Source organism: Dromiciops gliroides, chromosome 1 (genome assembly GCF_019393635.1).
Source record: "Dromiciops gliroides isolate mDroGli1 chromosome 1, mDroGli1.pri, whole genome shotgun sequence".
Classification (NCBI taxonomy): domain Eukaryota; kingdom Metazoa; phylum Chordata; class Mammalia; order Microbiotheria; family Microbiotheriidae; genus Dromiciops; species Dromiciops gliroides.
Genome location: NC_057861.1, coordinates 339,005,211 through 339,017,346, shown reverse-complemented (window position 1 = coordinate 339,017,346; position 12,136 = coordinate 339,005,211). Strand labels below are relative to the sequence as shown.

Sequence of the window (12,136 nt, the reverse complement as noted above, 5' to 3'; positions counted from 1 at the left end):
AGCTAGAAGCAGTTTCTGGAAGCTACAGATAATCAGATTTTGGTTTGACATAAAGAAAAACTTCCTAAAATTAGAGGTATCTAAAAGGGGAATGCTTATTTCATACACACACACACACACACACACACACACACACACATATGTGTATGTATGGGGCAATGAGGGTTAAGTGACTTGCCCAGGGTCACATAGCTAGTAAGTGTCAAGTGTCTGAGGCTGGATTTGAACTCAGGTCCTCCTGAATCCAGGGCCAGCACTTTATCCACTGCACCACCTAGCTGCCCCTGAAATGCTTATTTCATATGGGAAAAGGTTCGCTGTCCCTTACAATTTTTTCAGGAAAAATCTGGATAGCCATTTGTCAAGTATATATAGAAAGGATTCTCATAGAAGAATTAGGTCTTAGAGGTCCCATCCAACTCTGAAATTCTATGATTTATTTCAACAACTCCCCTAAGCAAAACATTACTCTGTGTGTGTGTGTGTGTGTGTGTGTGTGTGTGTGTGTGTGTGTGTGTGGCTTAAAAATAATCAGCTGTTTTGTACTACCTATGCCTCTGTCCTCTTCCATTAACATAGCCAGATGTTGATTATATTAATTTTGTCATGTTTCATGTCAAGGCCAGATGATGTTAGGTGGCAGTAGAAAGTGAATGTGCATGATATGTTCATTATCCATGGAATACAGAGTGTATCTACTCTGCTTGGCCCCTCCCCAGGTGTACCACAGATATTTAAACTAATCATTTTCATCATCTATTCTTCCTATATCTAATAGTATCTTTTTTGAATGAAGTTTGAATTTCTCAACTCAAATATGCAAATAGATCTGTAATCTCATTGATTGGCTATTTGCTTCAAAAGTGCAAACTATACTATATGTCCCATACGCACCTAAATATCCTGGGTGACTCTTATGTTTGTTCTCCAATTAAGTTCAATGCAGAGGATCTACCCAATGTATTGGAGGTATTCCTCAATTATCTCCTCATGTTAAGAATACACCTGTGGTGGCCCAGTGGTTAAAGCACTGGCTCTGGATTCAGGAGGACCTGAGTTCAAATCCAGCCTCAGACACTTGACACTTACTAGCTGTGTGACCCTGGGCAAGTTACTTAACCCTCATTGCCCTGCCCAAAAAAAAAAAAAAAAAAGAATACACCTGTGGGTCACTTGGGGTCCCTAGGTGGTGCCATAATGCATTTAAAGCCAGGCCTGGAGTTAGGAAGACCTGAGTTCAAATATGACCTCAGACACTTGCCAGCTGTGTGACTTGGGCCAAGTAACTTGCCCCTGTTTGCTTCAGTTTCCTCATCGGTAAAATGTACCGGAGAAGGAAATAGCAAACCACTCCAGTATCTTTGCCAAGAAAACTCCAAATGGGGTCATGAAGAGTCAGACACGACTGAAACAACAATGACAAAGTGGATCACTCAGGCTGTACCCCTGCTGCCCCTCAATCCCCCACCATGTGATCAGCCCAGTTTCTTTTTCTATCATATATTTCCCCATTTGACATCTTTTATTTCTGTTCTTTGAAGTTCCTCTTTTATTATGTTGCATTCTTACACCCACTCTATGCCTCTCCTTTGCCTTCTATGTGATATTATTTTCATTTCTTCAGGGTTTGAACTAATTACTGAAATGACATTTTTCAAATGTTTTATTTTTGTTGATCTTTTGCTTTTATACTACCTTAATTTTTAAATAGATCCCTCACTCTTCTGCTACTCAGTAAGCCAGTATTGTAATAAAGAATTACAAACAACGAGGGGAGAAAAGCAGTTTAGCCAAATGAATCAGCACTTTAACCAAGCTAGTCAATGCAATGTTTCACATCCTTTATTCCTTACCTCTGCAAAGAAGGGAGGAAGGTACACTGTCTCATCTCTGAGGAAAGATCAAGTTGAACAGACAAGCATTCATTAAGTACCAAGTATGGGCCATACTAGGAAGGTAAAGCTTAAAGAATTGGGCAATATATTGGATATGGGGAGTGGAAAAGTGGAATGGTGATGGTGAGACAGAGAATTTGATGATGACTCTTAGATTGTGAGTCTAGGTGAGTGGGAAGATGGTTGGTACCCTTTATAGTAATGGGAAAGATAGAATGAGGGGAAGTCTTGGGGGAAAAGATGAGTTCAGTTTAAGATTTCTATGGGACATCCAGTTTGAGATATCCAATAGACAGTAGAAGATGTGAGTTTAGAGGTTAGGATATGGATTAGGGCTGTAAGGTTGCTAAAATTCTAGCTAGCCTGTCTAAAATATCTAGATAAGTAGATCTGAAAAATCATCAGCATAGAGGTGATAATTGAATCCATGAGAGCTGACAAGATCAACAAGTGAAAAGGTATAGAGGGAGGAAAGAAGAGGTCCCAGGATAGACCCTTGGGACATGCCCACCATTAGTAGATGTGACTTGGATGAAGATTCAGCAAAGGAGACCGGAGAGGAGGAATCCCAACAGGTAGTCCAACATGTCGCAAAAACGCATAATGAACAATATCAAGGAGAAGAGGGTAATCAACAGTGTTAAAGTATTCAGTTTTAAGGGTTTCTTTTCTTTCAATTATCATAGACATATTGTTTTCCTAGTTCTATTTATTTCATTCTATTTGAGTTTATCTCATTTTTATGATGCTTCTCTGAATGATTCATATTTGTTATTTCTCTAAGCACAGCAATATTCCATTATATTCCTATACCACAAGTTGTACCATAAACTATCTCCCTTTCAATGTTTATCCACTTTGTTTTTACTTCTTTATTACCAAAAAATAAGTGTTGTTATGAATGTTTCTGTGTACATAGGACTGCCTGTCTTTGACCTCTTTGGCAAATACACCTATAACAGTGGGATTTCTGAATGGATATGGGCATTTTTTAAAAAGCATAATTCTACATTGCTTTCCAGAATGGATAGCTAATGCACAGCTCTGCCAACAGTGTAGTAGTGTGCCTGTCTGAACATTTATGATTTACCTCTTTTGGAATTCTTGGTTATTTTTCTATGCATTTCTCTTATTAGTGAATTAGAACAATTTTATATATGATTGTTACTCAAACATTTAAATGGATCTGTGATCCCACTGATTCTGAAGTTCCTCCAATGATGTAAGTTACAGCCCATCTATGTCTGTCCATCTTGAGCAACTCAGGTTCATCACTTCTCAGTGTGCTGGAGTCCTTTCTTTTTTTTTCCTCCTGACATTGCAAAGTTATTAGTGGAACACTCCAGCTATTCCGACACTCCAGCTAGTGTTGTAGTGGATGGAGCACTGAACACAGATTTGTGAAGCCCTGAGTTCAAATGTGGATTCAGATACTTAATAGATATGTGATCCTATAGGCAGCAGGAAAGAACCAGTAGATAGAGAGAGAATCAGTAATAGAAATAGAGAGGGGGCAGCTAGGTGGCTCAGTGGATAAAGCACCATCCCTGGATTCAGGAGGACCTGAGTACAAATCCAGCCTCAGATACTTGACACTTACTAGCTGTGTGACCCTGGATAAGTCACTTAACCCTCATTACCCTGCCAAAAAAAAAAAGTAGAAATAGAGAGATGATTGAGGAATCTAATAGGGAAAATGGAAGGGGATATGATCAAGGGTACATGTAGAAGGATTGGCCTTGGCAAAAAAGAAGACCTACCTCATCAAGTAGACTGGAACAAAGGTGGAGTGAGGAATTATGTCAATGGGGTTTTGCAATAAACAAGAGAAGAGAAAGTTCACAAAATCTATTTTCTCCATAAAGTATGAGACCAGGTCTTCAACTGAGAGGGTTGGGGGATTGGAAAGTTTTAGAGGTTTGACTAGAGAATTGAAGGTTTGGATCACTTTCTGTGAGGAGTAGGACAAAGAATAAATTAGGTAGAAATAAAAAGGATTGCCTTGCTGTAGTTAGGGTCCAACTGAGTTTATATAACATAAATTTGTAATAGACCCAGTCAATAGCATGTGAGTAGGCACAAAAGAGACATATGGTGAAGTAATCCAGGGATTAAGGGTTTTTTAAAATTTTGTTTATTTTATTCTGAACTTAAGAAATAAAACAAGCATTTTCATAGTATAGTAGAATAAGAAAAATATGATTGTACATAAAACTGCATATCCATTATGTACAACTTGCTATTCCTTTTTTCTTTCTTTTTTAAATCAAGGCAGTTGGGGTTAAGTGACTTGCCCAAGGTCACACAGCTAGTAAGTGTCAAGTGTCTGAGGTCAGATTTGAACTCAGGTCCTCCTGATTCCAGGGCTGGTGCTCTATCTATTGCATCACCTAGCTGTCCCTGCTATTCCTTTTAAATATATAATATAGCTTTCTTTTTCCCCCTTTTTTCCTCCTCCCCCCAAGATAGTTATAATCAGAGACAGATATATATATATGTGTGTGTGTGTGTGTGTGTGTGTGTGTGTGTGTGTGTGTGTGTGTATGTAAAAATCATTCTATACTGATTAACTATTGGATCCAGATTGGTAAGGTAAGAAAGTGAAGTCAGATCAAGAATAATGGCTTTGAGCTAAGGGGTGGAGATACTGAAAGTCATAATGGAGTGGTATGAGAATATTATTATTACCAGAGGCCCCCTGCTGTGAGAAAAGTACAATTTTGTGAAAGTTACTATACGCTTGAAAAATGTGCATTTAAAAATTTTTTCTAACATTTTCATGTTAACTTCAACTGTTAAACTGTTGTCCTAGTTAGCTTTCCCCACAAGGAGACAGATAGGGTAACCACATGCATTTAATTTTACCCGTCACAGAGGAAGTGTTCAGGAGGAGTAAAATAGACTCATGATTTGGGTATTTAGAAATTTTAGACAAGATGGTGCAATGAATCATTTTTCTCATCATTAGAAATACCTAAGACTTTTTCCTCCCATCAGTTAAAGATGAGTTAATGAGAATCTGCAATTGTTCTATTAAATATACATTCTGTCATCATATATTTTTTTAAGATCTTTCCTAGAGTATTCTGTCAAGTGTGCATGCTGCCATCTAAGATAAACATTTAGAAATGGCTTAGCTGTAGGTGATGATGATAACTAAAGGGTTGGGAAAATAGAGATTAAAGGAACAGAAATGTATTAACTTGGGAAAGTTCCCAAACAAAAGGTCTCATTCAAAGAAAGGGTGGTGGTTAATCATAAGTTGGGGGAACACTCAGTTACCCTTTTTTTTGTACATTTAATTCCACTTTCTCACTTTTAAATAAATATAAATCACCCAAGGATAACCCTCCCACCATTATGCCTTACTCTTTTCTTCTCTCTTTCCCTTTTCTTTTAAGTTCATTCCCAACCACAAGCCTAACCCCATCTCCTTTTCAAGATTCTGCATATGGAGTATGGGGTAAGAACATTAGACCTGACTGATTGATGGTGATCCAAAAAAGCATTCCAATTCCTTTTCCCTATCCCAGAGTCAGTGTGATGTCCTAAAAGAAATTGTAGTTGGAAAGATTTAAAAATAATTTCTTAATAATGTAAGGAGGGGCAGCTAGGTGGCACAGTGGATAGAGCACTGGCCCTGGAGTCAGGAGTACCTGAGTTCAAATCCGGCCTCAGACACTTAACACTTACTAGCTGTGTGACCCTGGGCAAGTCACTTAACCCCAACTGCCTCACTAAAAAAAAATAATAATAATAATGTAAGGAGATGGGGAGAATGAGATAGAAGGGGAAAAATGAATGACAAAGAATAGGAAAAAAGAAGAGTATGTACAGAATATTATCAACTGGAAATCTTTACAAATAAGATAATTGTCCTTTTTTTCAGGATGGCTTAGGTGAAATCAAGAGGAAAGATTAGCATTCAGTGACCATTTTGCTTTCTCTTTAGGACCTGGACTTATTTTTATCATCTACCCTGAAGCAATTGCTACTCTCCCTTTGTCCTCTGCTTGGGCTGTGGTTTTCTTCATCATGCTTCTCACATTAGGAATTGACAGTGCTGTGAGTAAACTTGGCGTACCATGCTCAGAGATTCGGCGCTAGTAAGCTGACAGACCAAATCTTTAACATTCCCAATAGAGGAATTGTCATGGATTAGGACTCTCTTTTCTCCAGATTGCATACAGGCTTGCTGTCCTTTGAGCACTGTGATATCATGCTTTGTCATTATAGAATACTTTCATAATTATGTTATCATCCCCAAGCTTACCATTTATTTTATATTGATCACATTTGAAATTGTTTCCTGCTGTACTTTGATCTCAGAGATACTATATCTCTAAATAACACTATATATTAAAGTATTTCTGGAATGTTTCCTCCAGATCTTGTTCATCATGTGCAAGTTCTTATCAGCCTTAATCAAAGAGAATGCCCTTTTCCTGTGCAAGGTTGCCTGTCCTCTTCCTGATGTTTTGCCTTAATCATCTGTTATCCTGGATCTTGGAGACTAATGCAGTTCAATGTTATTGAATAATACTGATGTTAATTAATAAGTTAATGTTATTAAGTTCAATGTTAATTAAGCATTTACTATAAGTAAAGCACTATTTGAGGTCTTGGCAAGACAAGACTAAATGAAAAATAATAGTCTGTGCTATTGAGCATTTTACACTCTAGTTGTACAATACCATATGTCTACAGCTAAGTATATTACATAGTAGGGAATAAAGGAAACAAGAAAGAGATAAAACAAAGGCTCTAAGAAAATTGGAGGAGGAAGGGAATACTGGCAAAAATGATACCACCATGGGGCGGCTAGGTGGCGCAGTGGATAAAGCACCGGCCCTGGATTCAGGAGTTCCTGAGTTCAAATCTGGCCTTAGACACTTGACACTTACTGGCTGTGTGACCCTGGGCAAGTCACTTAACCCCATTGCCCCGTTTAAAAAAAAAAAATGATACCACCGTGCTTTGTGGTCTCTGGTCCATGGTCACTATGTATCAATGAGCAGGCAACCAAACAGAACTATGTATATGTGCCTGTGTAATCTATGTACATGTGTGTATGGAACCTTACTTAAATGGATCAGGCAATAACTACAAAGCCGAGCAATTATGATCTGGTCAGGCACCAACATAGTTATTAATTTTTGTCCACCCAAGGGAATTTTCCTGACATCTGAAACAACTGAGAAACCTGTTATTATCATGTACCTGCATATCCCACAGTCATTTTGTCCCTAGAGGGCACTTAAGAAATATTTGTTGAATTGAGTATATGGTGAGATTGGCAGTGAGGTGAGGGAAGGGGCAAGGTTGGGGGTCAGGGTGATAAGGAGGAAGGAAGAACTCCATTGCCTTAGGGCAGACAACCGTGGATCAGTATAGAATTGTATAATTCAGTTTTCATCATTCCTATTCAAATATGGTTTGTAAAAGGCAAACACTGCAGGGCACAGGCAGCTTCACATATTAATTTATTTCATGTTGTGTTTATTTCGTTGTAGATGGGAGGAATGGAGTCTGTGATCACTGGACTGATTGATGAATTTAAGTTTCTCCACCGGCACCGGGAGCTCTTCACTCTGTTCATTGTCTTGTCAACATTTCTAACCTCCCTCTTCTGCGTCACCAATGTATGTCACCAACACTTTAAATGTTAACCTGCCAACTTGATTCTTGAACTAGGTCTTCTGCTGATGAGAGCCCCCTTTAAGCATGAGGGTATCTTTCCTTAGCACGCAGTGCTTACATATTACATTTGGTTCTGCCAGATCAAATTTAAGTCTCAGAATTTACTGAAAGCAGCATCTTTGAGAGTGCCTGTGACTTATCGTACCATTTATTACCATCTTACTTGGTCACTGAACTAACTTTAATATCAAGACGTTTTTTTGGGACGTGCACTGCATTAAAGTGTACTCTCTGGACAAAAGGTCAAGTTGTGATGTGAATGAGACACATAGTTTTGACCATGGCCAATGAGAGAATTTTACTTGATTATTAATATTTGTCAAAAGGGTTTTTTCTTTTTTCCCCCCCCGTGGGAGGGGGATGCAAGGGAAAGCAAATATTTATCTATTTATTTATTCATTCATTCATTTACTTATTTATTTATTTGTTTATTTCTTTATTTAGTGGGGCAATGAGGGTTAAGTGACTTGTCCAGGGTAACACAGCTAGTAAGTATCAAGTGTCTGAGGTCAGATTTTAACTCAGGTCCTCCCGAATCCAGGGCTGGTGTTTTATCCACTCTACCACCTAACTGCCACTGTAAATATTTATTAATTCAAAGAAAATGTAGCCCTCATAGCATTTGGCCCTTTATACTCTTTAATTTTGAAAACAGTGCAGGTATAATTCAATTTGAAGAATATCTGTGTTCTTTAAAAGTTTCATGTAAATTGAGTTCTTGCAAGCTGAATGATGGTTTAATCAGTGTGGATTGCTGTTTAATGACATTCTGTTATGAATCCTTTTGCAAGTAAACAATGACTTAGGTCAAATGAGTAATCACCTGCTAATCAAAAGACTATGATTTGGAAAGAGCAATGGATTCAGAGAGGCCCTGGGTTCCAGTCTGTACTGAATTGCTTAGTAGTAGTAGCTCACACCAAGGACAACACATTTAACTTCTTTGGACCCAAGTTTCCTCATACATAAACTGAAGGAACTAAGAATGAGCTCCAAAGTCCTTTGATTCTATGATCTTTGACAAAAATAATAATAACTCGCATGTTTATAACACTTTAAAATTCATATCTCATTTAATCATGCCAACCTTGTGAGGTACGTAATGCATTCACTTTTACACTCATTTGGCAGATTGAGGGAACTAGGTCCAAGAGAGGTGAAGAAGTAAGTATCTATGCAGGTCTTCCTCATTTCACAATCAAGTGTTCTAGCCATTATTTCAATCCATATTTATTGTTCATATTTATATTCATATATAAAATATATAATCCATATTTATGTTCAATCCCTATTTAATATAGTACCTGAAACAAGATATACTCATACCCTTGAGTATTAAGATGTTGGTCATTGACTTTTGAATATCTTGAACCTCTGAAAGTCTCTTACCTCTTTCCCAGGGTGGAATTTATGTCTTTACACTGCTGGACCATTTTGCTGCAGGGACATCTATCCTTTTTGGAGTACTCATTGAAGCCATTGGAGTTGCATGGTTTTATGGTAAGGAAAGATACCACATTTTATGGTTGCATTATATGGTTGGGAATGGGTCAGAAAAGCCCATTTCCCTGACTTCTTTGTGACCTACCCTGAATTCCCTTCAGCATGTTTATTAGTCATGCTGATATTTTTATTGACAAAATTAACTGGAAATACAATAAATGTTACGTCATGAAATTTAGTTTCTGACTCCCTAGAATATGATGGAGTGTGGACCTGGCAATTGGTTGGTTAGATTAGATCAGTATAAATAGGCAGGCTAGTCAAGGCATGCAAAAAAGAATCTACTACATTGATCAGATTACCCACATAATTATTAAATTCTTACTGAACTTCATGCTATACCAACAGCCTAAATATGTTCCCAAGTATAGTTGTTTTTTCTTTTTTTTTTGGAAAAATGTAACTACAAATACTGATGGAAGTTTAGAGGTGATAAATTTCAAAAGAGGGAGTTGAAAGTCTTTATTCATCAACTTTAAGCCAGCTTGGAGGTATTTTCACAGTACCCTTTATCTTACCATTTATAACCCCTAGCTTAGAATCCACAGTTCTGACCTCAAACAGACTGGGTTTGGAGGAAACCTCTCAGAGGTTTCTTCATAATTAATGATATCTGTAACTCAGGTTTGCCTCTGAATTTCTCCTTCACAATTCCCCCCAAAAGTTATCAGCTCCCATATGAGCATCAACCTTCTAAAGGATAGGACATTGAATGAGTTAGTTATAAGCAAAAATTACAGACAGGACCCGTATCTAAGCCCAGAGTCAACCAAGAAAACTCTCCCCTCTGGTGGGAGTGACATAGAGACTCTGGGCATCACCCTCAGTTTCAAACCTCCCCATGTGGGAAAAGAACTAAATATTCTTAGAAAGTTAAGCAATTTATTCCATTGTTGAGCTCCTTTCTCAAAAGACTTCTGTAACCCCTCTCCAGGCTTGTAGTGCCATCCTCAGGTTGAGGTTGAGGTCCCCACTATGAGAAAATAACTTGGGGTTACTGTGGCATTAATTCCTCTTCCCTGGACCTGCCTAGCCCTCATGACTCAATACCAGTGAAAGGCACAGTCTGGATTTCCTCTTCTTTGTGGCTCTGTGCCTCATTGTGCTTTAATTACTCTGTGACTATCTCCAGCCCCCCTCCCCCCCCCCACAGCATCATTCTCTCTTTGGGGCCATCCTGTAGAACTCAGTGACAAGGTCTCATCACTTCATTGCATTGTTAGTGCAGCATCTGTAGCTGCCATCTGCTTCCAACTGCCTTGCTTTCTCAAAGAGAATTATAGCTCCTTCCCCCACCACCAACCTGCCTCTGAGTTAGTTAACAAATATCCACTTCTAATAATGCCCAGAAGCTAGCAGACAAATGAACCCCTAGGCAGCTATGAACACCTGGCTCACCTCATTCGACCTATTGTTTCCAGAACTCATTCCTAGCCAGGTTAGATGGCTGCATTCTTCTCATTTCTCCCCAAAGTCTGGGTGCAAGTGATTGGCTATCTCCTCGGTCTTCATGGTGCTATCTTCCGTTGAATCTTTTGGGCTTTAAGTGAAAACACTTGTGCCCTCCTTTCCGCTTGCTTTTCCAACTCCCTTCATCCCCAGCCGCCACCAGGCCCAAGTCATATGACTACCCTGGTGTTCCCATAAGTATCAATAAAACATTAGAAAAATCCAAGTAGGGAGGAGCAAACTTGAGCCCCCAGTGAATGCTCACCCAGCTACTGGGATGTCAATGGCTTATGTCCCCATTACACTTTTATTAGTGAAACAGACTGGAATTGTTCCTTTATATTATAAAATAACAGAAAATAGGTTCTTGCTTTCAGGTAAGACTTTCCTTCTTTCTGACCTCCTCTTTATTTTCCCTTTAGCCTATAGAGTATATATAGAATTAAAAAGTACCCTTCAATATTTTCAGGAAATAAATATGGTTTCTGAGGAGCAGTCATAAAGTGGATCATAATATTTATATGTCTGACACAAAAGGTTCCCACGAGAGAAATTTTTTTCTGATTTTCCCCATATTTCAAGGACAGAAGTTTCACAATGTGTTTTGAATTTGTGTGCCAAGACAAACTGCCAAAGGTGCTTCTCCTCCTTCTTCTTCTTCTTCTTCTTCTTCTTCTTCTTCTTCTCTCTCTCTCTCTCTCTCTCTCTCTCTCTCTCTCTCTCTCTCTCTCTCTCTCTCTCTCCTCCCTCTCCTCCCTCTCTCCTTCTCTCCCTCATTCCAAGGAAGCGTTATATAAATATGTCTGATGTTTAATGACAGTTTCAAATTCAGCAATAATTCATATTCACATTTGGAGAAAAATAATTGTTTTAATCTCATGCTAAGCTCAGCACTTAGCACAGTGCCCAACACACATAAGAGCTTAATGAATGTTTATTAATTGATTGATCATAAATATTTTCATTTGAAAAAGAGTGATTGGGTCTGGACAGTAATTTTTTTTTTTGCTCCAAAATATTCCTTGGACTTCCTGCTCATAAATAGTATATTGCTACATTAACTCAATAACTTTTCTATAGTTTATCTTGCCATCAATCAGTAAATTCAGAACATTCTGAATAGGTTACCCCACAAAAGGTCCCTTAAAGACTGGCATGCAACCAGCACCTTACATTAATAAAAGCCTAAATACACCAATGAATCAGGCCTGTTACATATATTCTAATTGCACCTCAGCCAGTGGGATGTCTATGAATGATTGATTAGGTAAATACATGATGCAGACATATTGAGGCCATGTGCCTAGGGTGTTTCTCTTTAACTTTCCACCATAAAACAACAAGAGAAAAATTCTTGCCAAAAGATATAGCTCTAGATGTTAAATGCACTGAAGTTGCTTCATTTTATCAATATTTTTATGGGCAACAATATTTTTTTCTTAGCACACAGCCATCATAATTTAAAATTAAAACACCATTTAGAATACCTAAGAGAAATTTGTGATTATTAATGATGTGAATTTACTGCTTTGGTTAGGATTATAAGAACATTATGGGGGGCATCTAGGTGGCTAAAGCAAAGGCCCTGG

General features: G+C 38.2%; 1 protein-coding gene across 1 annotated transcript in view; it reads left to right on the top strand.

Annotated features, from left to right (window-relative positions):
• The window catches only part of SLC6A3 (solute carrier family 6 member 3), a 102,516-nt gene that overhangs the window by 69,686 nt on the left and 20,694 nt on the right, over positions 1-12,136 (top strand). The window contains exons 9-11 of the mRNA XM_043975947.1: positions 5,848-5,960; positions 7,409-7,537; positions 8,996-9,095. Coding sequence (XP_043831882.1) covers positions 5,848-5,960; positions 7,409-7,537; positions 8,996-9,095 — 342 coding nt within the window. The remainder of the gene's footprint in view (positions 1-5,847; positions 5,961-7,408; positions 7,538-8,995; positions 9,096-12,136) is intronic.